Source organism: Amblyraja radiata, chromosome 5 (genome assembly GCF_010909765.2).
Source record: "Amblyraja radiata isolate CabotCenter1 chromosome 5, sAmbRad1.1.pri, whole genome shotgun sequence".
Classification (NCBI taxonomy): Eukaryota; Metazoa; Chordata; class Chondrichthyes; order Rajiformes; family Rajidae; genus Amblyraja; species Amblyraja radiata.
Window position 1 is genome coordinate 6,584,380 of NC_045960.1, and position 22,340 is coordinate 6,606,719.

General features: G+C 49.0%; 1 protein-coding gene across 1 annotated transcript in view; it reads right to left on the reverse strand.

Moving 5' to 3' along the window:
- Positions 1-2,222: 2,222 nt before the first annotated feature.
- fosl2 (FOS like 2, AP-1 transcription factor subunit) overlaps positions 2,223-22,340 on the reverse strand; it is a 23,694-nt gene continuing 3,576 nt past the window's right edge. Inside the window, exons 2-4 of the mRNA XM_033020481.1 lie at positions 22,216-22,338; positions 13,439-13,546; positions 2,223-2,814 (exon numbers count right to left, since the gene is read on the reverse strand). Of these exons, the coding sequence (XP_032876372.1) occupies positions 2,293-2,814; positions 13,439-13,546; positions 22,216-22,338 (753 nt within the window). The 3' untranslated portion in view covers positions 2,223-2,292. The remainder of the gene's footprint in view (positions 2,815-13,438; positions 13,547-22,215; positions 22,339-22,340) is intronic.

Here is a 22,340-nt window from a genome sequence, read left to right on the forward strand (position 1 = left end):
CACTCACTCTCACAACCTTGCACACGTAGTGACTCTTACTCTCATTCACACACACACTCAGTCACTCTTGCACACACTCTCACTCACACACTGACTCTTGCACTCTCCCACTCTTGCACACTCGCCCACCCTTGCACTCTCTCGCACATTCACTCACACACACACACATACATATAGACACCTACACACACACATTCACAAGAGGCATACACACAAACACGTGCACACATACTCACGCACTAGGGTTCCCAACTGTCCCGTATTAGCCGGGACATCCCGTATATTGGGCTAAATTGGTTTGTCCCGTACGGGACCGCCCTTGTCCCGTATTTGACCGCTACTACTCGGGTCGAGGGGACTGTCGGGTCGGAGCGGCGCGTCCGGCCCCGCCTCGCCCGTCCCGACGTAGTGCAGCCCATGGAGTGCAGCAGCAGCAGCGCCTCGCCCGTGGCCCCGTCAGTCGGCAGCCCGGCCAGCTGTCCGACCTTCGGACCTTCGCTTACCGCCGACACCACCACCCCTCCTTCTCAAGGCCGATCATTGGTTCATGTGTTGGACGGGGCGCCGGACTTTGCGCGCGACATCGCGCGGCCCGGGCCAAAACTCCTCAGCTGGCCCGCCGGCTGGGCCTTGTGTACAGTCCAGCACCCGGGACAACTCATCATTCACCCAGCCACGGCCCAGTCGGTCAACGAATTGCCGTCGGGAATTTGTCCCGTATTTTGACCTTTTGTCCCTTATTTGGGAGTGAGAAAGTTGGTGACCCTATCATACACACACACACACATACCTCTTCAATATTCAAAGACACTAGATTTACCAGCAGGCATAAGGAACGGCAGACGCTGGTTAATGCACAAAAGGACACAGAGTGCTGGAGTAACTCAGCGGGTCAGGCAGCATCTGTGGAGAACATGGATAGGTGACGTTTCACAGAGTGCTGGAGTAACTCAGCGGGTCAGGCAGCATCTCTGGAGAACGTGGATGGGTGATGTCTCTCGGATCCAGACCCTCCTTCAGACATTTTGTCCCTTTGGGAATTAACCAGCACCTGCAGGTCCTGCCCTCCACATTTACCAGCCTTGCCGACATCAGCAGGTAGTGAAAACTCCCCCATCCAATCCTGCCTACATCATTCGAACAACCAATTCCCACCCACCCACATTCAAAAAAAATGTTTTTTCATACATTTATTATTCTTTCCAATTTTTTAAAAGTTATAAATATTAAAGTTAAGGTCCGAAGGCAGAAGGCAGAGGGTGTTTGTCGTACGGTGATAGAAAAACCCAATACATTGTGAATACAGATCCCTTTGCTGTGTTAAATGTGGAAGGCCCACAGCCTTGTCCAGCACTGCGGAGATGCCCATTGTATTTATTGCCCCATATTGTAAGCGTGGCAAAAAAATCATTTGTCCTTGACAGTACATCAACGTGGTGCAAGAGAGAGGGTCAAAGTAGGAATCAAAGAACTGCAGGTATGGCGTTAGCATCAACCTTATAACTAAAAATTGCTCCAAAGTAAAAAAAAAAATCATACATCGTACGGGTCGCCAGACTGTGTTCGTGTCGGTATTCCAGAGGGAAGATAAAACACCAGGAAAACAAACAAATGTTCTCAAACCGAGATCAGATGGTAGGTAGGGATCGGAAGTCTTTAAAATGGAGGCAAACACAAAAAGCTGGAGTAACTCAGCGGGATAGGCAGCCTCTCTGGAGAGAAGGAACGGGTGACGTTTCGGGTCGAGACCCATCTTCAGACATCAGGCTGCAGTTGACCTGAGCTGAAGATACGACACAGAATGCTGGAGTAATGTCTCCAGTGTTTGAGCTGTCCTTCGTTGAGATGAAAGCGCATAACCCATTCAAGATGGCGGCCCACTGCCGTCGTCATGGATACCGTGCTCTGCCTGTTCCCCTGGCTTGGTGGCACCATCCATTGCCAGATGCCAGTCCACAACGGTGCCACTTATGCCCGACCCTTCCCTGCCAAGCCAGTTCTGGTCGATGGGTGGATGCAAGTCCAGAAGGCCCGAGAAAGACATAAAATGCTGGAGTCACTCTTTCCAAAGTCTAGTGTTCGTATACAAAAGGACACAAAAATGCTGGAGTAAATCAGCGGGCCAGGCAGCGTCTCTGGAGAGAAGGAATGGGCGACGTTTCATGGTGGAGACCCTTCTTCAGGCTGGAGGGTGGTGTGATTCGAGGGGGGTGGGTGGGGGGGGGAAGGGTGGAGGGAGGTCCAGTGTCCACCCAGAAGGCCCGAGGGTGGTCCATGTCCGGAGGGAGTGTCTCAGAGTGCCAGCAAGGTGGGCGAGTTGAGAGAGTCTGAGGACTGGTCACCACTGCTGCTGCTCCTGCGATGGGCTTTGGAGCACGACTCGGAGGACTCCTGCTCCAGGCCGGGCACGTTGGGGTAGGTGAAGACCAGGCTGGGTGGGCAGGGGGTGATGCTGGGCGCCGGGGTGGAGGCCACCACCAGCGGGGTGTTGAGCGGCTCGGCCTCGGAGTAGAAGGCGCTGGCGATGCTGATCTCCGTCACGGGCTTGATGACGGAACGCTGGGGCCTGGCGGGCTTGGCCTTGTCCTCCCGCCCCACCACCACCGGCGACTCCTGCTTCACCACCACCGCCCGCGGGTCCGGCGAGGACGCCCCCTGCCGTCGCCCCCGCTCACGCTCACGCCCCACGCACGGCCCCATCTTGCAGATGGGCTTGTGGGCCACCAGCATGAACTCCAGCTTCTCCTTCTCCTTCTGCAACACGGCAATCTCCTTCTGCAGCGTCGACTTCTCCTCCTCTAGCTTCTCCGTCTCCTGGAGAGAGAGAGAGAGAGAGAGAGAGAGAGAGAGTCAAGTCGAGTCACATTTATTTATATAGCACATTTAAAAAACAACACTCGTTGGCCAAAGTGCTTTACATTTGTTATAAGAATAGTTTAAACAAACAACCCCCCCCCCCCCCCCGCCTGAGACCACTCACAAACCAGAGGAACAGCCCTTTGCGCATCTTTCATTCATTGTTATTAATCTCTCTACATCACCGTCTATTTCTCTCGTTTCCCTTATCCCTAACCAGCCTGAAGAACAGTCTCAACCCAAAACATCTCTCCATTCCTTCTCTCCAGAGATGCCGCCTGTCCCGCTGAGTTACTCCAGCATTTGGTGTCTATCAATGTATACCAGCACTTTCAGTCCCTTAGCCCTCAGGCTCCTCCTCCTCCTTTTTCCTTTCCCCATCATACAACACGCTCCAGTCTGGGACTCCATCATACAACACGCTCCAGTCCGGGACTCTCCATCATACAACACGCTCCAGTCCGGGACTCTCAATCACACAACACGCTCCAGTCCATGACTCCATCATACAAAACGCTACAATCCGTGACTCCATCATACAACACGCTCCAGTCCATGACTCCATCATACAACACGCTACAATCCGTGACTCCATCATACAACACGCTCCAGTCCGGGACTCTCCATCACACAACACGCTCCAGTCCGGGACTCTCCATCATACAACACGCTCCAGTCCATGACTCCATCATACAACACACTACAATCCGTGACTCCATCATACAACACGCTCCAGTCCGTGACTCCATCATACAACACACTACAATCCGTGACTCCATCATACAACACGCTCCAGTCCGGGACTCTCCATCATACAACACGCTCCAGTCCGGGACTCCATCATACAACACGCTCCAGTCCGGGACTCTCCATCACACAACACGCTCTAGTCCGTGACTCCATCATACAACACGCTCCAGTCCATGACTCCATCATACAACACACTACAATCCGTGACTCCATCATACAACACGCTCCAGTCCGTGACTCCATCATACAACACGCTCCAGTCCGTGACTCCATCATACAACACACTACAATCCATGACTCCATCATACAACACGCTCCAGTCCGTGACTCCATCATACAACACGCTCCAGTCCATGACTCCATCATACAACACGCTCCAGTCCGTGACTCCATCATACAACACGCTACAATCCGTGACTCCATCATACAACACGCTCCAGTCCGGGACTCTCCATCATACAACACGCTCCAGTCCGTGACTCCATCATACAACACGCTACAATCCGTGACTCCATCATACAACACGCTCCAGTCCGGGACTCTCCATCATACAACACGCTCCAGTCCGGGACTCCATCATACAACACGCTCCAGTCCGGGACTCTCCATCACACAACACGCTCCAGTCCGTGACTCCATCATACAACACGCTACAGTCCGTGACTCCATCATACAACACGCTCCAGTCCGGGACTCTCCATCATACAACACGCTCCAGTCCGGGACTCTCAATCACACAACACGCTCCAGTCCGTGACTCCATCATACAACACGCTCCAGTCCATGACTCCATCATACAAAACGCTACAATCCGTGACTCCATCATACAACACGCTCCAGTCCATGACTCCATCATACAAAACGCTACAATCCGTGACTCCATCATACAACACGCTCCAGTCCGTGACTCCATCATACAACACACTACAATCCGTGACTCCATCATACAACACGCTCCAGTCCGTGACTCCATCATACAACACGCTCCAGTCCGTGACTCCATCATACAACACGCTCCAGTCCGTGACTCCATCATACAACACGCTACAATCCGTGACTCCATCATACAACATGCTCCAGTCCGGGACTCTCCATCATACAACACGCTCCAGTCCGGGACTCCATCATACAACACGCTCCAGTCCGGGACTCTTCATCACACAACACGCTCTAGTCCGTGACTCCATCATACAACACGCTCCAGTCCATGACTCCATCATACAACACACTAAAATCCGTGACTCCATCATACAACACGTTCCAATCCAGGGGTTCCCAACCTTTTCCGTCCCGTTTACCCCTGGCAACTTTAATAGCACATAACAATGTTACTTCACTTATTTATGAACAACTAATGATGAACAGATACCGGAACCAAACACACAGTCAATGAGAATAAATATGTACAAATCCAGAATCAACAAATTTACCCCCTGGGTTGGCGAAATCTACCCCAGGTTGGGAACCCTTGCTCTAGTCCATGACTCCATCATTCAACACACTCTAATCCGTGACTTCATCATACAACACGCTCCGGTCCGTGACTTCATCATACAACACGCTCCTGTCAGAGACTCCATCATACAACATGTTCCGGCCCATGGGCTCACCATCATACAAAACATTCCAGTGCAGGACATCATACGTGCTCCAGTCCGTGACTTCATCATATGACACCCTCCAGTGCAGGCCTCCATCATAAAACACGCTCCAGTCCGTGACTCTGTGACCCGCACTACCCCGTGTGTGACATTCCCCCTCTGCGTAAATGTCGGGGAACACATTGCTACCTGCTTCGCCTTTGCAGCCTGACTCCTGGTCCTCACCCCACATAAACCCAGGGACCCTGCCTTGCCCACCGGACCTGCCACCCGCACCACTGTGTCCCAGCTACAAACACCAGGCAGAATTCTGACTGGTGCCAGCATAGTTTAGCTTTGGACCGTCTTTTCAACCTGTCCCTGTAGCTCAGGCTCTCGAGTCCTGGCTACATCCTCGGAAATCTTCTCTGCGACCTTTTTCTCGCTTCCTGTAGCAAGGTGACCAAAACGGAAGACAATACACTAAGTGCAGCCTCACCCATGTCTTGCCCAGCTGCAAAGCTGGAATGGAGAGGTGAACTTTCTCCCCACTTACTTCCACCAGACTGAAGAAGGATCCCGAACCAAAGCGTCATCTATCCATTCCCATCCACCTAACCCTCTGAGTTCCTCCAGCACTTTGTATCTTTGGCTCAAGATTCCAGAATCTGCAGTTCTCCAAAGCAAGCTAATGCTTTTTTAAAACAAAAAGCATTCTGAAGAAGGATCCCGACACGAAACATCACCCATCCTTTATCGCCAGCAACGCTGCCTGTCCTGCTGAATTACTCTGGCGCTTTGCGTCTAACATAGAACCATGAAACATCGAAAATAGGTGCAGGAGTAGGCCATTCGGCCCTTCGAGCCAGCACCGCCATTCAATGTGATCATGGCTGATCATCCACAATCAGTACCCCATTCCTGCCTTCTCCCCATATCCCTTGATTCCGTTAGCCTTAAGAGCTCTATCCGACTATCTCTTGAAAACATCCGGTGAATCGGCCTCTACTGCCTTCTGTGGCAGACAATTCCACAGATTCACAACTCTCTGGGTGAAATGGCGAAATGGCCTACCCCTTATTCTTAAACTGTGGCCCCTGGTTCTGCACTCACGCAACATGGGGAACATGTTTCCTGCCTCTAGCCTGTCCAATCCCTTAAGAATTTTATGTCTTCCTATAAGATTCCCTCTCATCCTAAATTCCGGTGATTACAAGCCCAGTCGACCCATTCTTTCATCATACACCCGTACTGATCAGCCATGGTCACATTGAATGGCGGTGCTGGCTCGAAGGGCCAAATGGCCTACTCCTGCACCTATTGTCTATTGTCCATAATCAAGAATTGATCTATCTCTGCCTTAAAAATATCCACTGACTTGGCCTCCACAGTCTTTTGTGGCAAAGAATCCCACAGATTCACCACTCTAGTGCTGTGGTTTCCTCCCACATCCCAAAGACGTGCGGGTTTGTGGGGTTAAATTGCCCCCTAGTGCGTAGGGAGTGGATGAGGAAGGGGGATAACATAGAGCTGGTGTGAACAGGTGATCGTTGGTGGGCTGAAGGGCCTGTTTCCATACTGTATCTCTGAACTGAAACACTGCGGGATCTGCCGATGTGGATCATTAGGTTTCCTCGGATAGGTGTGGTGTCGGTGGGGGGAAACGGAAGATCATCCAAGATGGCGCCCACCACAGGCGACTCTATGCTCGCTGGCCACAGAAGTGGATCCGCTATCACGCATTACAATCGCTCCAAAGATAGATACAAAATGCTGGCGTAACTCAGCGGGACAGGCTGGAGAGAAGGAATGGGGACGCCTGAAGAAAAACATCACCCATTCCTTCTCTCCACTGTCAGAGTGAGGCCCAGTTCAAATTGGAGGAGTAGCACCTCATATTTTGCTTCAAGATTTATGATTTAAGAGTTTATTGTCATGTGTGTCCCTAATAGGACAATGAAATTCTTGCTTTGCTTCAGCACAACAGAACATAGTAGGCATTGACTACAGAACAGATCAGTGTGTCCATATACCATTATATAAATATATACACACATGAATAAATAAACTTATACCCCAGCAGTATGAAAATCATATAACCATATAACAATTACAGCACGGAAACAGGCCATCTCGACCCTTCTAGTCCATGCCGAACACGTATTCTCGCCTAGTCCCATATACCTGCGCTCAGACCATAACCCTCCATTCCTTTCCCGTCCATATAACTATCCAATTTATTTTTAAATGATAAAAACAAACCTGCCTCCACCACCTTCACTGGAAGCTCATTCCACACAGCCACCACTCTCTGAGTAAAGAAGTTCCCCCTCATGTTACCCCTAAACTTCAGTCCCTAAAATTTCAAGTCATGTCCCCTTGTTTGAATCTTCCCTACTCTAAGTGGGAAAAGCTTATCCACGTCAACTCTGTCTATCCCTCTCATCATTTTAAAGACCTCTATCAAGTCCCCCCTTAACCTTCTGCGCTCCAAAGAATAAAGCCCTAACTTGTTCAACCTTTCTCTGTAACTTAGTTGCTGAAACCCAGGCAACATTCTAATAAATCTCCTCTGTACTCTCTCTATTTTGTTGACATCCTTCCTATAATTAGGCGACCAAAATTGTACCCCATACTCCAGAATTGGCCTCACCAATGCCTTGTACAATTTTAACATTACATCCCAACTTCTATACTCAATGCTCTGGTTTATAAAGGCCAGCACACCAAAAGCTTTCTTTACCACCCTATCTACATGAGATTCTACTTTCAGGGAACTGTGCACAGTTATTCCCAGATCCCTCTGTTCACCTGCATTCTTCAATTCCCTACCATTTACCATGTACGTCCTATTTTGATTTGTCCTGCCAAGATGTAGCACCTCACACTTATCAGCATTAAACTCCATCTGCCATCTTTCAGCCCACTCTTCCAACTGGCATAAATCTCTCTGTAGACTTTGAAAATCTACTTCATTATCCACAACCCCACCTATCTTAGTATCATCTGCATACTTACTAATCCAATTTACCACACCATCATCCAGATCATTGATGTACTTGACAAACAACAGTGGACCCAACACAGATTCCTGTGGCACCCCACTAGTCACCATTACTCTCTGGCATCTCCCATTCAGCCACTGTTGAATCCATCTTGCTACTCCACCATTAATACTCAACCATTGAACCTTCTTAACCAACCTTCCATGAGGAACCTTGTCAAAGGCCTTACTGAAGTCCATATATACAACATCCACTGCTTTACACTCATCAATTTCCCGAGTAACCTCTTCAAAAAATTCAAGAAGATTAGTCAAACATGACCTTCCAGGCACAAATCCATGTTGACTGTTCCTAATCAGACCCTGTTTATCCAGATGCTTATATATATTATCTCTAAGTATCCTTTCCATTAATTTGCCCACCACTGACGTCAAACTAACAGGTCTATAATTGCTAGGTTTACTCTTAGACCCCTTTTTAAACAATGGAACAACATGCGCAGTACGCCAATCCTCCGGTACTATTCCCGTTTCTAATGACATTTGAAATATTTCTGTCATAGCCCCTGCTATTTCTACACTAACTTCCCTCAATGTCCTAGGGAATATCCTGTCCGGACCTGGAGACTTATCCACTTTTATATTTCTCACAAGTTCTCAAAATCGACTTCTCTAACTTCAAGTAACCCTTGTTTTATCTCTCTCTCCATCCCTCCCCCATCCTTGTTCTCCGACCAGTCTGACTGTCCCCCTGATTAAATTTTACCTCTGTTTGCTTCGTTGTCACCTTCCCCCAGCTAACAATGATTTATTCTACATTTTTTTTGATCTACGAGACATCCCCTTTGATGTCTCGTTTCCACACCTTACCCTTCCATATCTGTGTCCTGCCCACTCCCCTGACTCTCAGTCTGAAGAAGGGTCTCGACACAAAACGCCACCCATTCCTTCTCTCCAGAGATGCTGCCTGTCCCGCTGAGTTACTCCAGCATTTTGGGCCAATCTTCGGTGTAAACCAGCATCTGTAGTTCCTTCCGACACACTACAATCGCCCCACTCCTTCAAATCTCTACTCCCACAGTAACATTTCTTACTATAACTACGCTCTTCTTAATCTCCTCCCGGATCTGTCCATTCCCCGAGGCCAGGGACCAGAATATCAACCGATCGGGCAACTGAACCATCCAACCACAACTAGGGAGCATCCTGAGCTACCATCTACCTCATTGGAAACCTTCGGACTATCTTTGATCAGACTTTACTGACTTTATCTTGCACTAAGAGTTATTCACGTTATGCCCTTATCATGTATATGTACACAGTGGGCGGCTCGATTGTAATCATGTATTGTCTTTCCGCTGACTGGTTAGCACGAAGCAAAAGCTTTTCACTGTACCTCGGTACATGTGGCAACGAGCTAAACTCTGCTCAGCATGCAGTCTTACATTTACAATTATACGGCAGCAACCAGTTTAGTTACCAGTGGGAAACTAATACATCCATGAGAAAATTTCACACAGTACACTGGGATATACACACACCTCATTCATTGGGATATATATACACACAGTACATTGGGATATACACACCTCAGTACACTGGGATATACACACACCCCAGTACACTGGGATATACACACACACTCCCCAGTACACTGGGAAATACACACACCCCAGTACACTGGGATATACACACCTCAGTACACTGGGATATACACACACAGTACACTGGGATATACACACGCACACCCCAGTACACTGGGATATACACACACACACCCCAGTACACTGGGATATACACCCACACACCCCAGTACACTGGGATATACACACCTCAGTACACTGGGATATACACACACACAGTACACTGGGATATACACACACACAGTACACTGGGATATACACACACACAGTACACTGGGAAATACACACACCCCAGTACACTGGGATATACACACACACAGTACACTGGGATACACACACACACACTGTACACTGGGATATACACACACACAGTACACTGGGATTTACACACACACACAGTACGCTGGGATATACACACCTCAGTACACTGGGATATACACACACAGTAGACAAAAGTGCTGGAGAAACTCAGCGGGTGCAGCAGCATCTATGGAGCTAAGGAAATAGGCAAAGTACGGGCTGAAACCCTTCTTCACACACACAGTACACTGGGATATACAAACACAGTACACTGGGATATACACACACAGTACACTGGGATATACACACACACAGTACACTGGGATATACACACACACAGTACACTGGGATATACACACACACAGTACTCTGGGATATACACACACACAGTACTCTGGGATATACACACACACAGTACACTGGGATATACACACACACAGTACACTGGGATATACACACACACAGTACTCTGGGATATACACACACACAGTACACTGGGATATACAAACACAGTGCACTGGGATATACAAACACAGTACACTGGGATATACACACACACACAGTACACTGGGATATACACACACACAGTACACTGGGATATACACACACACACACAGTACATTGGGATATACACACACACACAGTACACTGGGATATACACACACACAGTACACTGGGATATACACACACACAGTACACTGGGATATACACACACACACAGTACACTGGGATATACACACACACACAGTACACTGGGATATACACACACACAGTACACTGGGATACACACACACACACAGTACACTGGGATACACACACACACACAGTACACTGGGATATACACACACACAGTACACTGGGATATACACACACACAGTACATAGAAACATAGAAATTAGGTGCAGGAGTAGGCCATTCGGCCCTTTGAGCCTGCACCGCCATTCAATATGATCATGACAGTGCACTGGGATATACAAACAAAGTACAATGGGATATACACACACACACAGTACACTGGGATATACATGCCTCAGTACACTGGAATACACACACAGTACACTGGGATATACACACACACAGTACACTGGGATATACACACACAGTACTCTGGGATATACACACATCTGTACACTGGGATATACAGCCACAGTACACTGGGATATACACACACAGTACACTGATAGGATGAAGTATTTCCCTCCACTCTATCGACTTGTGACGAGGGTTGCCGACTCTCTCACTCCCAAATAAGGGACAAAGGGTCAAAATACGGGACAAGTTCCCGACGGCAATTCGTTGACCGACTCGGCCGTGGCTGGGTGAATGCTGAGTTGTCCCGGGTGCTGGACTGTACACAAAGCCCAGCCGGCGGCCCAGCTGAGGAGCTTTGGCCCGGGCCGCGCGATGTCGCACGCAAAGTCCGGCGCCCCATCCAACTCATGAACCGATGATCGGCCATGAGAAGGAGGGGTGGTGGTGTCGGGGGTAAGCGAAGGTTCGAAGGTCGGACAGCTGGCCGGGCTGCCGACCGACGGGGCCACGGGCGAGGCGCTGCTGCTGCTGCTGCACTCCATGGGCTGCACTACGTCGGGACGGGTGAGGCGGGGCCGGACGCGGCGCTCCGACCTGACAGTCCCCTCGACCCGAGTAGTAGCGGTCAAATACGGGACAGGGGCGGTCCCGTACGGGACAAACCAATTTAGCCCAAAATACGGGATGTCCCGGCTATTACGGGACAGTTGGCAACCCTAGTGGTGACACCACTTTCAGGGAACTATGTGTGGGAAGGAACAGCAGACGCTGGTTTACACCAAAGATAGACACAAAGTACTGGAGTAATTCAGTGGGTGAGGCAGCATCTCTGGATAGGAATAGGTGACGTTTCGGCTCAAGACACTTCTTCAGACTTGTCGGGTCGAGACCCTTCTTATGTCACTCCGAGATCCCATTGCTCCACAAGAATTCCCAGGACTCCTTCTGGGAACTGCAAAGTTCCTACCCTGATTTCTCTTAGGTTTTAGTTTAGAGATACAGTGTGGAAACAGGCCCTTTGGCCCACTTAGTCCACATCAACCAACAATCACACGTACACTAGTTCTTTCCTACACACACGAGGGGACAATTTGCAGAAGCCAATTAACCTACAAACCTGTACGCCTTTGGAATGTGGGAGGAAACCGGAGCACCCGGAGAAAACCCGCGTAGGTCACGGGGCGAACGTGCAAACTCCGTACAGACAGCAGGTGTAGTCAGGATCGAACCCGGGTGTCTGGCGCTGTAAGGCAGAAACCCCACCCGCTGCACCACACAAGACCCCTCTGCTCTACAACACTGCACAAGGCCCTACCATGCATCATGAAGGTCCTGACCTGATTTGACCTTCCCAAATGTAACATCTAACATTTATCGGAATTCAACACCATTGCCATTCCTCGGCCCACCAGATGAGAGGAGATGAGTTATCGGATCTGGGAGGGCCTTGGCGGGGATGTGAGGAGAATTTTTAAAAACTGTTAATTTAGGATTAGTGCAAGTGGATGATCGATAGTCAATGTGGATTCCTTTAGCTGGACGGTCAGTTTGTGTGCTTTATGTCTCTATACACAGCCCTTAAATCGAGTCATAGAGTGATACAGCGTTTAAACAGGCCCTTCGGCCCAACTTGCCCACACCGGCCAACATGTCCCAGCTACACTAGTCCCACCTGCCTGCGTTTGGCCCATATCCCTCTAAACCTGTCCTATCCATGTACCTGTCTAATTGTTTCTTAAACGTTGGGATAGTCCCAGCCTCAACTACCTCCTCTGGCTGTTCGTTCCATACACCCACCACCATTTGGAAAAAGTTACCCTTCAGATTCTTATTAAATCTTTTCTCCTTCACCTTAAACCGATGCTTCTTAATTCCACTACTCTGGACAAGAGTCTACACAACCTGCTCAACCTCTCACAAGTTATAGGAGTAGAATTAGGCCATTCGGCCCATCGAGTCTACTCCGCCATTCAATCATGGCTGATCTCTGCCTCCCAATCCCATTCTCCTGCCTTCTCCCCACAACCCCTGACACCCCAATTCTAATCAAGAATTTGTCTATCTCTGCCTTAAATATATCCACTGACTTGGCCCCCACAGCCCTCGGTGGCAATGAGTTCCACAGATTCACCACCCTGTGACTAAAGAAGTTTCTCCTCACCTCCTTTCTAGGAACTCCCCCCAGCTCAGACCCTCTGGTCCTCGTAAATCTTCTTTGTACCCTTTCCAACTTGACAGTCTGTTCTGATTTATGTGAATCCCATTGTACTTACTCCTTGAAGCTTTTCCGTGAGCTCTCGTCGTCTGTTCCGGCATTTAGCGGCAGCCAATTTGTTTCTCTCTCTCCGTATCCTTCTCTTCTCCTCTTCCTCTGGGGTGAGCTGATTAGCAATGGAAGAACATGCGTTACTAACGGTTCAAAAGGTGCTTCGATTGTCACGTGTGGCGCAGCGGTAGAGTTGCTGCCTCACAGCGCCAGAGACCCGGGTTCCATCCAGAACCAGGGGCCATAGTTTAAGAATAAGGGGTTGGCCATTTAGAACGGAGATGAGGAAAAACTTTTTCGCCCAGAGAGTTGTGAATCTGTGGGAATTCTCTGCCACAGAGGGCAGTGGAGGCCAATTCTCTGGATGCTTTCAAGAGAGAGTTAGATAGAACTCATAAAGATGGCGGAGTTAGGGGATATGGGGAGAAGGCAAGAACTGATTGGGGATGATCAGCCATGATCACATTGAATAGCGGTGCTGGCTCGATGGGCCGAATGGCCTACTCCTTCACCTATTGTTTATTGTCTATTGATTCTCAGGGAGAATCCTCTCTTTCCAAGTCTTCTTGCTGTTATGCATTGCCTGGAACAATAACAGTGCTAGATATGTCCTGTCTCCATGCTCTATCTACCACAGCAGGCAACACATAACACATGCCAGGGCCTGTTTCTGCTAAAGTCTGGACAAATCTCTTCTCAGAGTCTAATCTCCCCTTGCCAGCATTGATCTAATGCTTTTACACTAAACTCAAGTACAGATTTCCTGATATACAAGAGATCAAATCTCGTGACGTGAACAAGGGGCTTTCATAAGCTCATATTCATCAGTGATAGGAGCAGAATAAGGCCATTCAGCCCATCATGTCCACTCCACCATTCAATCATGGCTGATCGAACTCTCCTAACCTCATTCTCCTGCCTTCTCCCCATAACCCCTGACACCCATACTAATCAAGAATCTATCTATCTCTGCCTTAAAAATATTCATTGACGGCCACATGTACCTAGGTAAATCACCTGTCCAGAGATGCTGCCTGACCCGCTGAGTTACTCCAGCACATTAGGTCATAAGGTCATAAGTGATAGGAGCAGAATTAGGCCATGCGGCCCATCTAGTCTACCCCGTCATTCAATCATGGCTGATCTAACTCTCCCTCCTAACCCCATTCTCCTACCTTCTCCCCTGACAAGATCTATCTATCTCTGCCATTCAAATATCAATTGACATGGCCTCCACAGCCGTCTGCGGCAAAAAAAATCACAGATTCACCACCCCCTGACTAAAGAGATTCCTCCTCATCTCCTTCCTAAAGGAGTGTCCTTTAATTCTGAGGTTATGACCTCTAGTCCTAGACTCTCCCACTAATGCCCATTTGCCCACGTTTGGCCCATATCCCCATAAACCTTTCCTATCCATGTATCCATTCAAGTGTCTTTTCAATGTTGTCTATCGTTCCTGCCCCAACTACATCCTCTCTGGCAGCTTGTTCAACGCCCACCACACCCCATGTGAAAAAGTTGCCCCTCCGGTTCCTATACCATTGGGTGGTGCAGCAGTAGAGTTAAGGGCCTGTCCCACTTAGGAGACCTAAACAGCAACCTCTGGTGACCTTGCCCGCCACCCAAAAAAAAATCAAGGTGGAGGTGACCTGCAACCTCATACCACCTCCCACGCATATGTTGAAAACTTTCCTCGACTATGAAGAAAACCGGCTTGGACTAGACCTGCGACTAAAAAATAATCGATTTTTAAAACGCCAACCTATTTTTAGTCGAGGTCGGGTTTAATCATGATGAAAAAATAGCAGCAACCTAGATGAAGCCTCGACCACACGGAAACCACTTTCCACCATTAGGGAGAGTGACCAAAACCTCCGGTGGCCTCATGGAAACCTTGGGTGGCGTGCAAGGTCACCAGAGGTTGCTGTTTAGGCCTCCTAAGTGGGATTTACTGCATTACTGCCTTACTACGCCCATACACACGCACAACACAATTTATACCAAAGATTGTAGCAAAATCTGGTGTAACTCAGCGGGTCAGGCAGCATCATCTCCGGAGAGAAGGAATAGGTGACGTTTCGGGTAGAGCCACTGCCTTACAGCGCCAGATCCCAACCCCGGGTGCTATCTGTTTGTGTACAGAGTTTGCACATTCTCCCTGTGACCACGTGGGTTTTCTCCGGGTGCTCCGGTTTCCGTCACACATCCCAAAGACGTGGGGGTTTGTCGGTTAGTTAAAGCTCTGTAAATTGCTGCTAGTGTACAGGGAGTGGATGCCAAAGTGGGATAACATAGAACTATTGTGAGCGGGTGATCGATGGTCGGCGTGGACTCGGTGGGCCAAAGGCCCTGTTTCCACACTGTATCTCTCAATTAAGATCATGAGTGGAATAGATCGGATAAATGCACAGAGTCTTTTATCCAGAGTAGGGGAATCAAGGACCAGATGACATAGACACAAAATGCTGGAGTAACTCAGCGGGTGAGGCAGCATCTATGGAGAGAAGGAATGAGTGACGTTTCGGGTCGAGACCCTTCTTCAGACCAGACAACATAGGTTTAAGAAGAGAGGGGAAAGTTTTATAAGGAAGCTGAGGGTCATCATTTTCCACACATAGGGTGGTGGGTGTATGGAACGAGCTGCCAGAGGAGGTAGTTGAGGCAGGGACTATAACAACATTTAAAAGACATCTGGACAGGTACATGGATAGGAGAGGTTTGGAGGGATATGGGCCAAACGCAGGCAGTGGGACTAGTGTAGATGAGACACGGTGGTTGGCATGGGCAAGATGGGCCAAAGGGCCTGTTTCCACACTGTATCACTCTACGACTCTAATAGAAGACATTTGGACAGGTACATGGATAGGACAGGTTTGGAGGGATATAGAATAGTTTCTTTATTGTCATTGTAACATGAACCATGTACAACGAAATTGTAAAATGTCAGCCAGTCAGTGCACCATTCAAACATTTCTAAAAGCTAACGATATAGGCCAAACGCAGGCAGTGGGACTAGTGTAGATGGGACATGTTGGTTGGCATGGGCAAGATGGGCTGAAGGGCCTGTTTCCACGCTGTGTGACTCTAATAAAAAGTACTCAAGTCCATAGCTCATTGAGGAACAGACATGATATTAGTAATGATAACAGTCGATGGTGACCAAGAACAGAGAGGCCCTCTCCCTGCTGTGGCCCATAATCACACAGTGTACCCTGTCTGAACAGAATGTACAGTCAACTTCAGCCTGGGGATTTCACATATACACTGGGGAAATCTGTTCCCAGTCAACACCACTGTGGAATGACCATGGATAAGAAGGAAGGAATTTTCCCAATGTTCAAATGTAGCCGTGCTGTAAGACTTGGGAGGCTAGCTGAGCTTTTGTAACGCAGTTGGCCCAACAAATGGGAACGGCAGGGATTTCCCGCTCCTACTCTTTCACACGGTGTATGGAACGAGCTGCCGGAGAAGGTAGGCCGGGCAGGGACAATAGCAGCATTTAAAAGGCTGGAAGATATGAGGCAAATCAGACCACTTCCAAAAGACTTGGTCTCCATTTATCGACTTACTACAAGTATAAGGTGCAACAGAACGGTTTCAGGACCTGGTGATGGGGGGGGGGGGGGGGGGGGGGGGATACGAAGTTGGCATCTCCCAGCTCTGTTTTCTACTTTTAACATAGCTTTTGTTTCTTTTTCTCTTTTTTCTTTTCTATGGCTTACTTTTTAACCACATGGGCTCTCTGAAGAAAAAGGATAGGCGACCATTCGGGTCGGGGCCCTTCTTCAGACTGAAGAAAGAGTCCCGACTCAAAATTCCCGACATGCTGCCTGACCCGCTGAGTTACTCCAGCACTCTGTGTCTATCTTTGGTGTAAAGCAGCATCTACAGTTCTTAGTTTCTACATTTAGGCATTTCGATAGGAAAGGTTTATAACTTATTTTACATTCATGTTTTTGTGCGTTGCCTGAGTTATGCAACAAACAAGATTTTCATTTCGCGCAGAGGGTGGTGGGTGCATGGAACGAGCTGCCAGGGGAGGTAGTCGAGGCAGGGACTCTCACAACATTTAAAAGACACTTCTTACGTATAGGAAAGATTTAGAGAGACTCAGACATGGTCATGAAAACACACCAATGCCTCTACCTCCTCAGGAGGTTCGGCATGCCGCCGACAACTCACGCCAACTTCTACAGATGCACCGTAGGAAGCATTTTATCGGGATGCATCACAGCCTGGTTTGGGAACAGCTACATCCAAGACCACCAGAAATTGCAGAGAATTGTGGACGCAGCCCAGACCATCACACAAACCAACCTCCCTTCCATTGACTCCATCTACATTGGCAAGGCCAGCAGCATAATCAAGGACCAGTCTCACCCCGGTCACTCCCTCTTCTCGCCTCTCCCATCAGGCAAGAGGTCTGAAGAAGGGTTCGCCTATTTCCTTTGCTCCATAGATGCTGCCGCACCCATTGAGTTTCTCCAGCATTTTTGTCTACCAGACAAGAGGTACAGAAGTGTGAAAACGCACACCTCCAGATTCAGGGACAGTTTCTTCCCGGCTGTTATCAGGCAACTTGAACCATCCCCTCACCAACTAGAGAGGGGTCCTGACCTATCTCAATGGAGACCCTCGGACTATCTTTATCTAAACTTTACCTTGCGCTAGGTGTACCTTTATCCTGTACCCGTACACTATACACAGCTTGATGGTAATCATGTATAGACTTTCCACTGACTGGTTAGCACGAAACAGAAGCTTTTCACGGCAACATGTGACAATAAACGAAACTCAACTTTTTCTTGCACTAAACGGTATTCTTGTATCCTCATCCTGTTGGAAGGAACGGCAGATGCTGGCTTAAACCGAAATGCTGGAGTAACTCAGCGGGACAGGCAGCATCTCTGGAGAGAAGGAATGGGTGACGTTTCGGTTCGGGGCCCTTCTTCAGGCTGAGAGTCGGGGGGAGGGGGATATGAGACAGGAAACGCTGATTATATGCTAACCCACTCATTCCTGGGATCATTCTGGTGAACCTCCTCTGGACGCTCGCCAGGGCCAGCACGTCCTTCCTCAGATTCGGGGCCCAAAACAGCTGACAGTACGCCAAGGCAATTTGTGAGGTGGGAGGTCAGGCTTCTGTCCCTCCTGCACGATGGGTCTATTCCCCATCTGCACGACTCTGCAGTCAGAATATTCTCACACTCCTAGGCCAGAGGCACTAAGGCATTGTACCAGCCACATCCACACATCCAGAGCAATGACAAAGCAATTAGTTTTATAACAAGGACAGGGACATTTCAGGAGAGGTAGGCCTCACCACCAATCACTGCAAGTTCAACATTAAGTGTTTAAGAAGGAACAGCAGATGCTGGAAAATCGAAGGTAGACAAAAGTGCTGGAGAAACTCAGCGGGTGCAGCAGCATCTAAGGAGCGAAGGAAATGGGCAACGTTTCGGGCCGAAACCCTTCTTCAGTTCAACATTAATCTCTGCACTCAGACTGTTTAAACAGAGGAGAGCCGTTTAGTTTAGTTTACAGATATAGCAAGGAAACAGGCCCGTCGGCCTACCGAGTCCGATCCCCGCACACTAACACTACCCTACACACACTAAGGATAATTTACATTTACACCAAGCCAATTAACCTACAAACCTGCACGTCTCTGGAGTGTGGGAGGAAACCGGAGCACCCGGAGAAAACCCACGTGGTAATGATACACTATCTATATGTAAGGAAGAACTGCAGATGCTGGATTCAATCTTGGGAAGATAAGACATAAAACGCTGGAGTAACTCAGCAGGTCAGGTGGCATCTCTGCATAGAGGGAATGGGTGATGTTTCAGGCTCACTCCAGCTTGTGTTAACCTGCACACAGCCCTACACTGGGGAAAAAAATGCTGGCTAGCTTTGGTGTAAACCAACATCTGCAGTTCCTACCTGCATTAAATGTTGTACGGTTTAGCAGTTTGCAGAAGGGTCCCAACCCAAAACGTCGCCCATTCCTTCTCTCCAGGGATGCGGCCTCCACTCGCTGAATTACTCCAGCATTTTGTGTCTACCTTCGATGAGACTATCTACTTGTCCTACGACTTCTTGCCTCTCATAATTTTCTATACTTCTATCAGGTCTGCCCTAAACTACGGCGTTCCAGAGAAAAAATCCAAGTCTGTGCAACCTCTCCCTGTAGCTAATGCCCTCTAATCCAGGCAAGCATCCTGGCAAACCTCCAAAGCCTCCACACCCTTCCTGTAATGGGACGAACAGAACTGCACGCAATACTCTTAACTTGGTCTGACTATATTCACATGTGGTGTGATTTGCTTGTTCATCACACTGAACAAAGCATTTTCATTCTGTCTTTCTATACGTGATACAATGATAAACATTCTCACTTCAAGGTGCGAGGCAGCGTTTTGGAGGTTGTCACAAGAGTGGCCTTTAAGAGGTATCTAGATGGGCACAAAATGCTGGAGTAACTCAGCGGGTGAGGCAGCATCTCCGGAGAGAAAGAATGGGCGACGTTTCGGGTCGAGTCCTTTTTTCAGACTGATGTTGGGGGAGAGATAGAATGTAGTCTGAGACAGTAAGACTGGTGGGAGAACTGGGAGTGGGGAGGGGATGGAGAGAGAGAGAAAGCAAGGGCTACCTGAAGTTAGGGAAGTCAATGTTCATACCGCTGGGGTGTAAACTACCCAAGCGAAATATGAGGTGCTGTTCCTCCAATTTGCGCTGGGCCTCACTCTGACAATGGAGGAGGCCCAGGACAGAAAGGTCAGTGTGGGAATAGGAATCTTGACAGGCACATGGATATGCAGGGAATGGAGGGCAGAGGAGATCAGTTTATCTTGGAATCACGTATGGCACAGACATGAGAGGTTTAGAGGGACAAGGGCCAAACGCCGGGCAAGTGGGACTAGTGTAGATGGAGTAGCTTGGCTGGCATGGGCAACTTGGGCCGAAGGGCCTGTATTCATGCTGCATGCCTCTATCATTTGGGTTCAATCCTGACTGGGCAACCACAAATCTTTGAGGTTTTATTTCAGATTTTCAGCATATTTCGTTTTTTGAAAAATTAAATTAATAGACCAAAAACTCACGGCAATGAGAAATGGTTTTGTGGTAGGACTGAAATGCCAGTCTACATTTGTTCCCAATTTCTTCCCAGCTGTTATCAGGCAACTGGATGGTCCTCCCTAGAGAGCGGGCCTGATCCCCCATCTACTGTACCTCATTGGAGACCCCTGAACGATCTTTAAATAGCACTTCAATGTTATATCTTGCACTGAAGGGCCTGTCCCTTAGCGATTGTTCAGCGGACTGCGGCGACTGTCAAGTTCGCGGCACTCGCCAGAAAAACCGGCCACTGTCAGAGTGGAACACACACACACACACACACACACACACACACACACACACACACACACACACACACACACACACACACACACACACACACACACAGAGGCCAGGGAAAGCGGGGAAGCGCTGTCTGAAATTCACACGGTGCAAAGCCAAGGTGATACAGACACACACCGTGATGAACAGGAAAGCTAAAGACGGCTAGCACAGTGCACGGTAAGTCCTTTAAAAGGGGGGGGGAGGGGAGATGGGGGGAGATGGGGGGAGGGAGAAGGGGGGAGAAGGAACGGAGACACTTTTAAGAAGCCAGACAACTTTTAATAAGCCAGAGATACACAGCTGTGAAGTTCGGCGGACATTTAACATTACCGGTCGGTTTTCCTTGGTTCTGAAAACTCGTGCTTACGTTTTTTCCCCCCAGTGACCCAATGAAAATGCCCGGTCAGCAAAGGTGATTAACTAAAACGACCTCGACTACCCATAACTACATGACGACCCCACTACAACTGCGACTACAGGATTATTGATTTTATCCATGGCAACCAATTTGTGATCGCAGAAAATGTTTCAACGTGTTGAAAAATTTGCGGCGACCATACTGAGGCCGCGACTAGTGCCCAGAATGCGGGAACTCCTCGCGACCATGAAGGAGACTCACCAGAGACCACCAGCGAACATGGGGCAACCATGTGGTGAGCACAGAGTCTCTTGCACTCGCCTAAAAAAGTCACCTAAGTGGGACAGGCCCTTAAATGTTGCACTGAAGATAGACATAAAACGCCAGAGTAACTCAGCAGGTCAGGTCACATCTCTGGAGAGAAGACCCTGTCTAATTTGAGGTCAACCAGCATCTGCAGTTCCTTCCTACATTAAATGTTACAGACAATAGACAATAGAAAATAGGTGCAGGAGTAGACCATTCGGCCCTTCGAGCCAGCACCGCCATTCAATGTGATCATGGCTGATCATCCAAATCAGTACCTCTTTGTTGCCTTCTCCCCATATCCCCCGACTCCGCTATCTTGAAGAGCTCCATCCAACTCTCTCTTGAAAGCATCCTGAGAATTCTGGGGCAGAGAATTCCACAGTTTCACAGGCCCTTCGGCCCAACTCGCCCACACCGACCAACATGTCCCAGCTACACTGGTCCCACCTACCTGTACCCATCTAAACCTGCCCTGTCCAACGTTGATAGGCACAAAACGCTGGAGTAACTCAGCGGGACAGGCAGCATCTCTGGAGGAAAGGGTGACTCTTGTCTAACCAAAACCTGTCTTACTGGTGAGGTGCTGGGCGGGACAGTGGGGGGTTTCTGCAGATAGCCAGCGAACGGTAAAGGGAGATGCTCGCCCACCAGATGGAGCCGAGGCATCTTGCGGAGGTGGGGGAGGGGTGGGGGGGGGGGGGAGGGAGACCTACCCTGCAGTAGCACGACTGCTCCTGGTCGCTCCCGGGGCTGCAGTGATGGTGGTCAGTGGTGGGAGCTCCGCAATTCAGACCATGGTGCCCTGCCGGGAAGTGAAAGTGCAACGGCAGGGGAAGAT